Raw genomic sequence first — 15,123 nt, 5'->3', positions numbered from 1 at the left:
GAATTTGACTCAAATCAGGCCATGGATCAAAAATAATAATCTCTTCAGGAAGTGTATCACTCATTCTCAAATGTTTAAGGTTAGTGTTAACACACATCACATCATGAATACAAGCATTACCATATGCTTGAAAAGCCTCTAATTTCCACCACTTGAAAAAAATACAACTCAAGATCAAAAGGACTTATATGGCTTGCAATGTGGTCAAAGTGAAGGTAGGGTACAAGAAAGGATCAAGGCTAAAACCAGAGAGAAGTAAGGAAACAATAGGGAAAAGATTGGAAGTATAAGTGCAAGGTTCTGTTTCAATCAAGAATTATCAATCATCCCACACTTCACACTTTTCTTTCACATTTTATTTTTCAATTTTCTTTCTTCTCTCTGTTTTTCTCTTTTCAAATTCAGCACAGACCACAAATATATTCAGATTTTCAGATTTTTCTCTTTTTCATTCTTTCATACTACTTTCCAAACTTTTTCAGTGCATCATAAAATTCAGTATTGACTCAGCACATTTCCCACACTTGGAACTTCACAATACTTTCCCAAAACAATTCCAAAGCCCCTCACATCTCAAAGGTTGGGTCAAATATAATTTTTCAGGTCCAGGGCTTGTAATGAGTTAAAAATCATCAAGAAAAGGCTAAAAAGGCTCAAAATAGGTGCAATAGAAAAATAGTGCAAGGTAGGCTGTTTGTTTGGCTAAGTAGCTTCATAACAAAAATGGCCTAGATCATCTCAAGAGTGCATCTTAAAGCAAGTGTATCAAAAATAGTCAATGCAAGTTCTGGAACATTTATAAAACATGAGTGAATCACACGAGAAAGAAATAAGCTCAAGTCTCTCACAAAGGTCAATTGTTATTAAAACTGATCCACCATCCAATTTTCATGAAAAACTGCCCAAATTCAATGAATCAGCATGTCAATCAAGTTTAAGACCTCTAAATAAGAATGATGAATAATAGCTTTTTATTCAATGAAAAAAATATGAAAACAGCAAAACTATCAAAACAGTTCAGAAAAAAAAAAATAGAACAGCAAAAGGAACTACCTTAAAACAGCAAACTCAAAAAAATCAGTGAAAGAAAAAACTAGTTTAAATCAGCAAAAACAATAGCTACTTAAAAAAAAAAACAGCAAACCAAATGTTTAAACTAAATAAAACAGCAGAAAAAATTGAAAACAGCAAGACAAAGAAAATTAGAACAGCAGCTGTTGGAATAGGAAACAGAAACAACAACCTAGAAGAACTAAAACAGAAAACAGAATCGGTATTCTTAAAACAGCAAATAACTAAATTCAGTAGAGTTTAAAAGCAACAAACTAAAACTCTCAAGGAAAACCGGAAAATGCAATGAATGAAATCAGAAACAACAAACAGAAATGAGCTCAAATATAAAATGAAAACCAGAGAATAACTATCAATCAGCAAAAGAGAAATAAAACCTCCCACCACCCTTGAGCCAAACATTGTCCTCAATGTGAGAAAGAACAGAAAAAAAAAAAAAAGATGTTTCCAGTGTGCTGATGAATCAAATCCCTTCTGCTGCTCTCCTCCTCCAACACAGGTTTCATGAATGTTGTTCCATCTAAATCCAAAAATTGTCTCGACAGGTCTACTTGAAGGCTTTGTACTGGAAACTTCATCTTTAATTTCCATTGCACCATGAGGAGTAACATTTGGCTGAGAACAGAAACATATTGAAAACTGCAGCAGTAAACAGTGAAATAGATTGAAACAACAAAATGAACTATGCTGTGAGAAATGACTAACTATATGCAATGCATGGAAAAAAAATTATGCGATTTTTATATGAATTCTATGGAATGTCCTATGAATATTAGTAAGAAAGAGGATGCAAAATATGTACTCACAAAAAGCAGAAACAAATCAATACAGTAGAAAAGAAATGGGTGAAACACCAAGTGGAATGTTCTACATATCAAAGTATAAAAAAAAAAAGATCTAAAATATAGGGTCTAGAAAACACCATATACAGAGAAATGGGTGAAACACTAAATGGAATGTTCTACATATCAAAGTATAAAAAAAAAAGGATCTAAAATATAGGGTCTAGAAAACACCATATACAGCTAGTTTGAATCTCTATTTACAGCTAGAAAATACCACAAAAAAGTTTTAGAATTTTCTGAATAGTATAGGTAAGTGAAATAAATTTCTGAAATCTAGTAACATGGGGCAAAAATACTAAGAAAATAGAAAAGATATAGTAGATGGTAGAATTTTGAAAATTTGGGACCTCAAACTCCTTTGGAAGTTGGCCAGCCGAATTGAAACACAACTTCCGGCCATTCTACAGTTCAACACATTTTGAGCTGCGATCATTTCAAGCTTTTACACCACCAAATTTTGGCAAAACAGAATCTACGACTAATATGCGGAATGCAAAGACTCTGCAAACAAATATACACTAATAGAAGTCAGCACAAAGAAAATTGACTCAAAAATCAATGTCTGCCTATTTTTAGTAAATTTTGCAAAATAGTACTAGTAGTCAAAAGTGATATGGGCTAAAGCTAAAATGGGGTGGCTAAGCTGAAATGATATTGTGGTTGGGAAGAACTGGACAGTGGCTGGAACCGTGAAATTAAAATGCAAACAGTGACTGGCAGCAGAAACACAAATGCAATGCATGTAAATTGGACAGAAACTAGAAACAACATTTGAGAGTGAATGCAGTGAATGGCCAGGCACAGCAGAATCGAAAATGCAGTGATAAGCTAAAATGCAGTGAAAATAAAACTAAAATGAAGTGACTGAAACTGTGAAACAACAAATGACAATGAACTATACTAATTCCTAATTCAAGACACGAAAAAAAAAGAAGAAAAAAACACATCAGGTTCAGAAACAAAAATAAGTAAACGCGAAAATTCAAGAACAAGAGAATATCAGAACTCAAGTCTAAAAACAGAAACTGATATGGCCTAAAAGCTACAAACTAGTACTAACTCTGAAAAATAACAAAACCCGCAAATGTAACTAAGGAAAACTTAATTGAGCTAAACTAATGAATATGAAAGAAAACTAGACTAAACTAAATTCTATCTAATAAGCTCATATTAACACATATTTGGAATAACAGAATTTTTATTTTTGAAAAAATCAAATCTAATCTAAAATAAGAAAATAATTAGTCTAGAAAAATATTAACAAATGGAAATTCATCAGTCACCAGTAATCACCACATGAACAAAACCCGTCTTTAAAGTGATGAAAACGGTTAGAATCCCTCACAATAATTTCCCTTTCAGTAATTTTGGATATGTACTTGGTAGCATTGTGGCAATCACCACAAACACGCAAGTTTTTAAATATCCTAATGGGACTTTTTGGTGGGGTGCTGATAAGTCCAAATGCAATGGCCAACCTCTCACTGTGACTTGTCAAAATTTGCTCTTTCTCATCCTCCTCAACGTCTTGTAGGACAAAACTATAGTCTGGAACATAACCGAGGCTTTTCATTTTAGCATTCAAAACCCTTATTTCATTGTATATCTCTGTACATTGTGGATGAGTTTGGTTCCCTGCATAAAAGACTTCAACTACACTACCTACTACAACAGAGCTCCATCCAGGAGTTTTCCTCAATCCTCTATCTTTGGCTAAGGATCTTACTTTAACTGCTCCTTCCCATTTCCCAACATTTGCATAGATATTTGACAGCAAAACATAATAGCCAACGTTCTCTGAATCAACTTCCAACAAGCGATCTAAAGCAAAAGTACCCAATTCAGCATTTCCATGTATTCTACAAGCAGCAAGGAGAGTACCCCAAATGGATGCATCTGCTTGTATGGGCATATTGTTTACTAAATTATATGCCTTCTCCAAATACCCAGCTCTTCCAAATAAATCCACCATGCAGCCATAATGTTTCAAATTGGGCTTGACCCCACAATCTTTCTGCATCAAATCAAAGCACCATTGACCCTCATCAACTAAACCCGAATGGCTACAAGCCGACAACAATGATACAAAAGTTATATGGTCAGCCTTTACCCCTTCAGCTTGCATATCCTTGAAAAGTTGCACAGCTTCTTTTCCATGCCCGTGAATCCCGAGAGAAGATATTATTGCATTCCAAGGGACTGAAGTTTCCCGGGGAATTTCATAGAATAGGGACATTGCATCCTCTAACTTCCCACATTCCCCATACATGTCAATTAGGCAGGTAGCCACAAATACATCCAAGTAAAGAGAATTCTTGATTAGCCTCCCATGAATTTTCATTCCTTGTTGCAAAGCTCCAATATGGGAATATGCTGGGAGAATGCTCACCCATGTTCCTTGGTTGGGGATTATCGCTCTGCATTCTCCCATCATGTTGTAAGCATCAATTGCCTCACTTGCAAGACCATTTTGAGCGTAACCTGTGATCAAAGTGTTCCATGAAATTACATCTCTTCTAGGAAGCTGTTCGAAAACTGCAAGTGCACAATCTATCAAACCCAATTTGGCATACATATTCACAAGAGCATTACCAATAACAACATCTTCCTCAAGCCAACCACGCCTCACAACAAATCCATGAACAGCCCTGCCAATCCTCAGATCACTTAACTGAACAAAAATTGAGATCAAACTCACAACTGTCAATAAGTCAGGTCCCATTGCCACAAACTGCATCTCTTTAAAGAAACCAAGTGCAGTAACTGGATCATCATTCTGCTCATATGCAGCTATTATAGAATTCCAAGACACCACATCTCTCACCTTCATGCCATCAAAAATCCTCTGTGCATCCTGCAGCCTACCAAACTTCGAATACATATTAATCAAAGCATTGCAAACAAAAACATCACTTTCCAACCCATGCTTTATCACGTACAAATGAACCAACATCCCACAAACAACATCATTCACTTGCGCACAAACAGGAAGCACACTAGCCACCGTAACTGTATCCATCTCCACCCCTTCAACCTTCATCCTACCCAAAACACCCAACGCCCTGGTTGCTTTCCCATTCTGAAGAAACCCCGAAATCATCGCGTTCCAAGACCCTATATCCCGTACGAGCATATCATCAAATACCTTGTGGGCAACATCCACAGCACTAAACCTTGAATACAGATGGATCAAGGAAGCAGCCACATACACATCATGCTCAAAACCCATCTTCAAAACCCAGCAATGCATCTTCTCCCCATCAACCACACTCATGCACGCCTTCAACACTGGGGGGAAAGTGTAAAAGTCAGGTCTTACACCAGAATTAGATAACAACTTACTGGCACAATCCATAGCATCACGGTATCTCCCGCACCGAACATAAGCAGCCACCATTGAGTTCCATGTGAAAATGTTCTTCCTCTGAATGTGCTTAAAAGTGTTGCGAGACAATGAGAGGTCCCCAAGAGTGGCATACAAAGTAACAAGCTGGGTGAACAAAACGACATTTTGAGCCTTACCCAACACCGTAAGAAGCGCGTGAAGCTGCTTGGCAGTACCAATCTCGGTGCAAGAATGGAATACAACGTTGATCTTGTTCTCACGGTCATGTGATACCTGTTGGAAAGAAACTGTTGCTGATGAAAAAATGCGGTGAATCCACCGTTGCAATGGGAACACCGTGGAAATTGGCCTGAAATAGCGAGTTGGCAACGATTTGCGAAGAGAAAGCATGGAACATTGGTGTGATTCACTATGCAAACCCTTAATTCACCTACATGTGTACGGACAAAATGGCAACACCCCATATATGTTTTTCTTTTACCAAATCAGAACCATATTAAACCATTCGGTAAATTCAAAATATTTTAAGAAATTAGGTGAGTTGTGATTGGGATAAAGAGTACTCGCTTTTTAAACACAAATTTAAATCAAAACATTAAATTTTTATTTTTTTGTGTTTTTTAAAATTATTTGTAAAGATAAGATTAAATATGTTTTGGTCTCTTAACTTTCAGTGAATTTTATAATTAGTCTAGTTCGAAACTTTAAATCAATTTAGTTATTCATTTTTCGAAATACGTAAATTTAGTCTTTTTAATCAAATTTTATTCTTAAGTTTATTTGACATCATTAATATAATGATAAAAGTGTTTACCAATTTAATTGAACGAGGATGTGTTCAAAAGACATCTTGAGAAAACTCATTACACCTACTTTAATTAATATAAGTATCACGTCCCAACAAAAACATTAATTGTTGCAATTCAATTTTGCATTATCTCACTGATCTCTTGTTTGAATATCTAACCTTGTATAATTTCTTGATCATTGCCACATTATTGTCATTTTTTTCTTTTAATGTCACTAATATGTTAGCTGACTTCACTAGACTTTTGGTCATGTCAATAACCATGGACTACTATACATACGGGGGACCAACTAATGTATCATACAATTCATGATTATGGCTACCACATAATACCTTCAAAACCCAACCTCCTCCATTTTGATTTGGTTTACCACACAATTTAAAGGGACAATTACACTTTCTTGTTCCAATTATACTCACATTTGTTTGTATTTCTTATACTTGCCTCCTCTTTCACAGCCTAACAACACATAAGTATTCATTCTCTATTGTCCATCTTTTTACGTCGAACTTTAAAATTACTATTACAAAACTAATACCAAGGTCAACTCTACACACCCATTCAATTAAATCATCTTGAGTCCCAAATACATGCACATATAAATTGCAATATTAGTACATTTCATGTCACTACTGTTTCAAACACACAAATTAATTTCAACTAACCTCATCAATTGTAAACGGCAAAAGACAATCCTCTCCAACTAATTCATCTTTATTTTCTCGATACTTTGTTATATTGTACTCTTATCTTAGACAATTGATTTGCCACATTCAATATATTTCTCCAATGATCCATTTATGTAAAGTTAGTTTGAAATAACAATAAATTTCACTTAACACACACAAACAACATAATACATATATTGAATTGTATAATCTGGCATGTAAATATGCATAACATATTATATAATCTGACATGTAAATATGCATTACAGATTGTCTATTTTGATATGCAGATTTACATTTTAGACTGTACAATCCTGTATGTATGTTTACATACCAGATTGTACAACAATTCCATACTTACATGTCAATTAATGTTATAGACGGTATAATCCAGTATGTGAAAATACATTATACATCCTACAATTCGCAATCTCAACTCAGTTCACTTTTTGATTTTGTAATTTGGTCTTTATAAAATTATCATTTATTACTTATGGATTATGTAATTCGTAACATTTATGGATTACAAAATTTGAAATTATAATGATAAAAGAAGTTTAATGACCAATCACCTCCGCACACACCAACTGCCTACCAAACAACACCCAAAATCAGTAACCACATGAAACTCGCACCATCACATGTGCAAGATGAACTCAACAATGAATACCACCTGCCTAAAACCCTAATTATTCATCATATTCTCGTATTGTATATCTTAGGAGTAGGAGTATTTTTGGAATTTTAAAAAATATAGTGGGTGCAAGAAGAAAATATTGTAGTATAAGAAGGAATGACCTTCTTTTCACATCCTTTTTCCAATGGGCTGAAAAGCCTAACATATTTTCTACCTACAATTACCTCATTTTCTTTTCACACCCCTCCTTCATTGAGCCAACAAGCCCAACACATTTTCTACATACACCTTTCTCATTTTCTTTTCACAATTCTTTTCCAACGGGCTAACAAGTCTAACATGTTTTATACTTACACTTCATTCATTTTATTTTCACACCCTTTCCAGTGTACTAACAAACCCAACATGTTTTCTACCTACACCTCTATTGTTTTCTTTTCACACCCTTTTTCAATGGGCTAACTAGCCCAACATGTTTTTACATTGATTAAGCCCTCCATTTTATTTCAACACCCTTTTTCAATGGGCCAACTAGCCCGTGTTGTTACATTAATTATACAATCCACCTCACTTTTACACCCTATTTTAAAGAGCTAATTAGCCCAACACGTTTTTACACTAATTGCACCATCTTATTTTTTTCCCACACCTCTATTTCATGTGATTACTTTTAAATAGTAAATACAGACTCTATCGTGCTTGTATATATGTATTTTTTAAATATGAATGATATTATATTAGTAAATGATAATAGTGTAATATTATTAAATTAATATATAAAATAATGATAATAGTGTAATTTTATTAAGTTAATATATAAATAAATGTATATTTATTAACAGTAAAATGAAATGAATAGAGAAAATAATTGTTGATAAATAAAAAAAAGGAAAAAAACATAAACCGTTTTATACAAAATAGGTAAAAATTTAATAAATAATTATATTGTAAAGGGTATAATTGGTATTATGAAATGTGAACACAAAAGATGGAATCCTCATAAGCGTTGTCGCGCCTGTGTATACGTATTTTTTAAATATAAATGATAGTATCTTAGTAGGTGATAATAGTGTAATGTTATTAAGTTCATATATAAAATAAATTTATATTTATTAAAAATGAAGTGAAATGTTAAAATAAAGTGAAATGAATAGAAAAATTAATTGTTGATGAATAAAAGAAAAGAAAAAAAGAAAAACAATTTTATAGAAAATAGGTAAAAATAACCATTAATTTTACAAAATTTAATAAATAATTATATTATAAAGGGTAGAATTGATATTATGAAATATGGATACAAAAGAGAGAATATCTTCATATATTGTTATAAATAATAATATTTATAATATCCATATATATATATATATATTGTTATAGATTAATTGCATTTCTTTATGGATCACATTGTCAATATATTGATTGCATTTGAATTCTTCTTTATAAAATGTGTTTTACACTTTATATTAGAGCATTTGTTCTAGTATTGCTTTATAATCATATTGTTAATACATTCTTTCTTTTCTTTTTCCGTATTGCTTTATAAACTCACTACCAAAATATTTAATTTTAATGGAGGTTTATTGTTGGAGGTTTAAAGAAACCCAAGTAAACATAAACATAATGGAAGTTTTGAAAACCTCTGGAAAGTGTCAAGGGTTTTTCAAGAAACCCTCAGAAAGTGTCGGGGGCTTCTAAAAACCCCAGTAAAATTTATTGATTTAAAATTTTTTATCTATTCGCCTTTTCTTTCCCGCTTAACTCATTTTCACTCCCTCGTCTCTCTCTGCGACTTAGCTCATTTTCATTTTCTCTCTGGCATTCTGCGCTATGAAGTTTTTTTGATGTGAAGTCTAGATCTTGGCCATGGAAGAAAAGAGAAACTTCGCTGCCGCCCACTGTTATCGTTGAAACGCATCTCCAACATCGGTGCCACCAACGCCCTTCCATCTTCATCTTCGTCTCCAACGCGCAAGTTCGTTGATCCCCTTCTTGCAAATCCCTAAAATAGGAAACCTTTGCTACGTCCAATAGAGCCACCACTCCTCCTTCTCCGACGAGCATTGCCACCGCCAGTCGTCGCATTTGCCGTGAGAGCGTTGTCGCAACTGGAGGTTGAACCGCCATCATGTCTTAATTGCTTAAATAATTTGCTATTAACTTTTAAATTAAGTGTGCGTGTTAAGCTGAATATAAGGGTGTGAATTAAGTTGTGTTGGATGCACTCTGGCTTGGTTGGTTTTGCTCATGTTTAAATCATCCTTAGGATTATTTTGCATTTATGATAAGCTTATGATATCAGCATGTCTGTGATAAGCTAAAAAAATTTGTGAATTAAGATGTTTACTTGGCGCATTCTGGCTTGGTGTTGCTCATGTTTCATTTGTCCTTAGGATTATTTTTCATTTATGATTTTGGCTGGAAATGTATACTCTATTTGATTGTGTACATGATACATGAATTTATTATTGTGTATACTCTTTTGGGAGGGATACTGAAGTTGTTACTGCTGCTCCTCTTTCTTTTTGGTTCATGTGCACCTTTAAAGAGCCATTGAAGAATCTGATATATATATATATATATATATATATAATATATATATAATATCACAAAAAAAAAGAGGTGTTAGCTTTAAAAAAATTGTCTGTGTTTGTGGGTTATGTGTGATTGTACTAGTCAAATGAACAGGTTTGCAGATCTATCTGTGCTGCCTGGATGCCAAAGATTCTTGTCTACTCTATGAGTCCTTTGGTGAGATAAGACAAACAAGATTGTAGTGAATCTAAGGATGATGGTGAGACAACCAGGTTGTGAATGAAGAATGGGGAATAATTGGCTTGTGATTCTTTCTGACATGGGACTACATTGGGTTTATGAAATACTCTTTTCTGTACTACGTAGGGGTAAAATACAGTGAGCACTCTTGGTCGCTTTGTGCTGCTTATATGGTTATTTGTAGTTCTAATAATTAACTCAAGTTACACAGCTAGCCTGACATCAATCCTCACAGTGCAACAACTTTCTTCACTTGTTAAAGGCATTGACAGTTTAATAAATAGCAAAGAGCCTATTGGCTACTTGCAGGGTTCATTTACTCGAACTTATTTGATTGAGGAAATTGGTATTGATGAATCCAGACTGGTTCCTCTAAAAACACCGGAAGAAACTGCAACAACACTAAAAAATGGTCCCCAAAAGGGTGGTGGTTCTGCATATGTTGATGAGCGTGCTTACATAGAACTTTTCCTTTCAAGTCGGTGCGACTTTAGAATTGTCGGTCAAGAGTTCACCCGAAATGGTTGGGGATTTGTAAGTTATCTCCTTACCAGTAGTCCTAATTTTCTTTATCTTTTTGCCTTCACAGTGAACTTTGGAATGTGCCACACTGTTCTATTTATTTTCTGTTCATCTCTTCCTAAAGGAAGCGTAAATGCATTTTTCTCTCGACTATTCTGGTTGAAACTTTGTTCTGATTTAAACATTATTCATTAACTCAGTCAACCATGAAGCACTGGAGAAAAGGGATTGAATGATTTATCTGTACTAAACTCAGATAAAACTTTACTGCCAAATCATTATGTACAAGCTTATTCCTGACTCCTCATTTTTGTGGTCTAACAGAAATGCTGCACTGCTTGAGTCTAAAATAAATGTCCTACATTGTAATATATGCATATCTCACTTTAGATATATCCTAATAAATGTAGCTACTTTTTGATGTTTTCATCTGAAATTTCTTTCCATGTTTGTTGTTATTCAGCCACTTTCCTAAGTCAACTCAAGAATATAATTATCCATGTTTTAGTCCTTGTTATTTGAAACCTGTAACCTTGCAACAAAGAAGTGTAACCATTAAGGGGGGTCATGGAACCTCTACTTGATTAACTGGAGCATAATCCCTTACATATGAACTCCTTAAATTAGCTAAATTGTAGGAAGTAACATTTTCTAATTTCATATTTTGTTAGCACTGTAATCTACACCATGATTAATTGTTTGTTGGCCTTAATCTACACCATGATGTTGTTTGTAAAAGAGCTGAAATTAATTACAATTATGGTGTCATTCTTATCCCTGAAGGTCTAACTGATTTCATACTTGAGGTATCTATTACTTTACACAACAAGAGAAAAAAATAACTGTGTTTCTCTGTGTATTTGAGATATGTATTTGTGTTGTTCATGTGCTATCAGTATTAAATACACTTATGAGGATACTTATTTGTTCTTCATATTTTGTTGTTTGCAGGTCCAACATCTTAATTATATAACTATAAGATTACCGGAGGAGCTTTTTATATAAATAAGCTTTAAATTATTTATAAAAAAAAACATACACTCGAATACTTTTAGTCTACTCCCAAGATATTAGAATAGAATATTAGTAAATCAGCGCTGTCAGTTATAACACATTTTGAAATCTGAGCATTCGGGATGAGAATTCCCTGCTTTAATGAGCAGGAAAATTGGATCACGACCCTTAACTTTTTTTTAGTTATTAAGTTATTAAAACAGAATAATATTTTTTCTAGAATAATGACTGCAGGCTTGACTGACTGAAACTTACCTGACAGTAGTGAATCCAGGTCTGCCCGGTTCCGAGGGAAGTAAGATAAGTGCTAGTGAGAGATAGAGGGAAGAAAATGAGTGTGTAGAAACTATCGTCATAATCTGTTGTAAGAGTACACCATTATTGTTTTTTATAATCATTATAATAATTTGACATCTAATAATAATCATTTCTGTTGGCAGAGTGGATTTGACATGATTTGTAGTGGGAGGGACAAGATTGAAACTCTAGAGCAGGTAGTTTTATGTTGCTACATGTTTAGTATTCAATTAATTCGTCTTAGTACTTACATTACATAACATAGTTTAAACAAGTCGAAGAAACAATTAAGAAGCTAGACTTGGATGGGGTTGTTGTTATTGGTGGTGATAACTCAAACACCAATGCATGCCTCCTTGCTGAGAACTTCAGGTATGTCTTAGTTGGTATAAATTATAATGTTTCCTTGGATGTTTTTGTATGAAGTAATGTTTTCTCGTTGGATTTTTATTTACATTTCAAGACCCATTTCCTTTTATCAGTATACTTATTACATAATTTAGTGGATGGTAATAGTATTTACATGCGAAGAGGACATTTCAATTATGAATGTGTACAATGTTTCTGATTGTTCAAGGCTTTAATATGGATCCATGCAGGAGCAAAAATTTGAAAACACGTGTAATTGGATGCCCTAAAACCATTGATGGTGATTTGAAATGCAAATAAGTTCCCACAATTTTTGGGTTTGACACTGCTTGCAAGGTGAATGACGATAAGCACTCGATCATTTATAGTCTTATATGGTTCTGGTCTCTAGTCTACATATTTAAATTTAAATAATGCTACAAATTTGTAATTTGTCTTTCTATCACCAGTTATTTGTTAAGGAAATATTTAGGAAACATTTCACTTATGTATGTCCCGTAGGGAGAAACATGTATAGCATACTTCTGATTGCACCGGATGCATTGTAGTTTCTCCAACAAAACATTCAAAATTTCTTAAAATTCTTTGATATAATATTTCAGCAACACCCGTTAAAGTTGTTGAAATGTTATATCAGTAGTTAGCTACATTTGGCAAGAAACTCTTAGCCATAAAATAACATTCATTTCATTTTGTACATTGATCTCATTCTTGCAATTCTTTCGCTATCTCAATAAAGTCTTGAGAACCCTTTCTTCTATAAAGTTCTCTTCTCTAGAAGTTCTTCGAGTAAGTGTATTCCTACAACTGAGTAAATCTTACAACACTCTTAAATTTATTTTCGCAAGCTTTCTATTGGTGGATTTTCTTTGTTTCTTTTTTGGAAGTGTACGTTGTAAATTTTTTCTAACACTTTACTTAAATTTGTTTTTTCTTCATGATTTCAATTTCCTTTAGTATTATGATATTTACAAATTTCTATACTAGAAATAATTTTAAATATTAATTTAGTAAAGCAAATGTCCTAATTGTTGAGTGTTCTATTCATCGTGAATGTGTGTGATTTCATAATTGAATAGATTTCAAGCAATAAAACATGCAATCATCTGTCTGGAGTTGTGCGGCTTATGGGGTGTGCGGCTTCACACATTACACTGGAATGTGCTTTACAAACTCATCCAAACATTACAATTATTGGAGAAGAGGTTCCTCATATATTTGATCATTTTATCTATATTTCATACATGCAAGTGGTTGATGGAATCGATTAAAGAAAAATGCTTCCATGTTAATCTTATGATTAAAGTTTGCTAAGGGGAAAGCAGCCCTTTATCAGATTCGATTTAACCAATAAGTACACATTTCAGGTAGCTGCAAAGAAGCTGACGTTGAAAAGAAGCTGCAAAGAGTCTACTGGCCATGGCTCAGGATCTTCACGTATGCGCACATTCCTTTCCTTTGTAGATGAAAAGGAAGAGATTGTTAAGAGCCGTGTGAAGAGAAAGAAAATAGAGGGCATGTCCTACAGGAGCACAAGAGAAGTAGGATCATCCATCACCTCTAACAAAGGATATTCTCAGGCATCATCAAACAGAATTGATTCAGCTACTGAAATCTAACTGTTGCATACTTGTTTGCTCATCATAATTTTGTAGCTTCTTGTACTAACGCCCTGTGCATCACTCTTCATTCACCCGTTGCAACTGCTGGGTTCCTCCTACATTTTTGTGGTTTTCCTTTTTAGTACATATAATTAATTGTAAGATATATCAATTTGTGTGGGACTGTAAGTAATATAAGCGTGGGGACAAGTTGACTTTACAATTATTGTTGGTACTTATTTGTATTGATTGGTACCAAAATGTTAAGTAATAAATAGGAAATTTTATAGAATAAGGTTCTTTTCGTACTCAAATAATTAACTAAATAAATCAATTATCAAGAAAGTACAACTTTAGCATTATAGCAATATTATAATAATATGAACATTAACTTTTTGGTATTAATAGGGGTTTTCGAGGAATTAATGGGGGGTTTTGGAACCCTAGGTATTACTGGGGGTTTTCAGAACCCCATGTATTACTGGAGGTTTTCAGAGCCCCATGCATTACTGGGGGTTTTCGGAACCCCAAGCATTAATGGGGGTTTTTGAAACCCCAGACATTAATGGGGGTTTTCAAAACCTCCGATAAGTTACGCTACTTCCAGGGGTTGCTAAAAACCCCCGGTAATCCGTTAGCCACGCTTGCTTTTCCGGGGAAATTTCAAACCCCTGGTAAAACCATTAGTGGGGGTTAAAACCCCCAGAAACGCCAAATATAATCCCGCTAAAAATATTTATTTTTGTAGTGACTAAGGGAAAAATTAAATGAAAAAAAAAGTATTTTCTTTAAGATGATCTTAATCTTCAATCTTTAATAAAAAATATATTATTATTTTTTCTTTATATTTAATCTTTGAATACTGAAATTCAACGTAATTTTCATTACGGAACAAACAATAACAATGAAAATAATTTAACACAATTATTCTCCAAAACTTATTAAAGAACCCTTCTTTAAATTTGTCTTAGATCTCATAATAAATATTGTTCAGACTTATGAAAGATGAGAACTAAAGAAACCCTACATCAACAGATAAAAAAATGACGAAATTAGAAAGAGAGAATATGAAAAATAAGTGAAAGAATTAAAACAAAATAAAGAAATTACATGTAAGTTAAATTACATATACGACAAAACATATAGAGTGAAACTTTGTTTCCTATTATATT

At 33.5% G+C, this 15,123-nt stretch overlaps 2 protein-coding genes across 2 annotated transcripts; one reads left to right on the top strand and one right to left on the bottom strand.

Moving 5' to 3' along the window:
* Positions 1-1,369: 1,369 nt before the first annotated feature.
* Positions 1,370-5,711, bottom strand: LOC114188862 (pentatricopeptide repeat-containing protein At4g33990). Its single transcript, XM_028077520.1, has one exon. It carries the CDS (start codon positions 5,650-5,652, stop codon positions 3,196-3,198), a length of 2,457 nt encoding a protein of 818 aa, XP_027933321.1. The 5' UTR covers positions 5,653-5,711; the 3' UTR covers positions 1,370-3,195.
* Positions 5,712-10,280: 4,569 nt separating this feature from the next.
* On the top strand, positions 10,281-14,243 carry LOC114188466 (glutamate receptor 3.3-like; the record flags this gene model as incomplete). Its single annotated transcript, XM_028077038.1, has 6 exons — positions 10,281-10,682; positions 12,125-12,178; positions 12,247-12,353; positions 12,581-12,686; positions 13,430-13,555; positions 13,718-14,243. Coding segments are annotated over 4 exons (633 nt in total), but the record flags the coding sequence as incomplete, so codon positions are not given.
* Positions 14,244-15,123: the final 880 nt, after the last annotated feature.

Source organism: Vigna unguiculata, chromosome 6 (assembly GCF_004118075.2).
Source record: "Vigna unguiculata cultivar IT97K-499-35 chromosome 6, ASM411807v1, whole genome shotgun sequence".
NCBI classification, from domain to species: domain Eukaryota; kingdom Viridiplantae; phylum Streptophyta; class Magnoliopsida; order Fabales; family Fabaceae; genus Vigna; species Vigna unguiculata.
This window is presented reverse-complemented; position numbering and strand designations above follow the sequence as displayed.

What these genes read in the sequence shown, in the direction of transcription:
- LOC114188862 (XM_028077520.1), bottom strand. Translation starts at nt 5,652, where the DNA reads ATGCTTTCTCTTCGCAAATCGTTGCCAACTCGCTATTTCAGGCCAATT.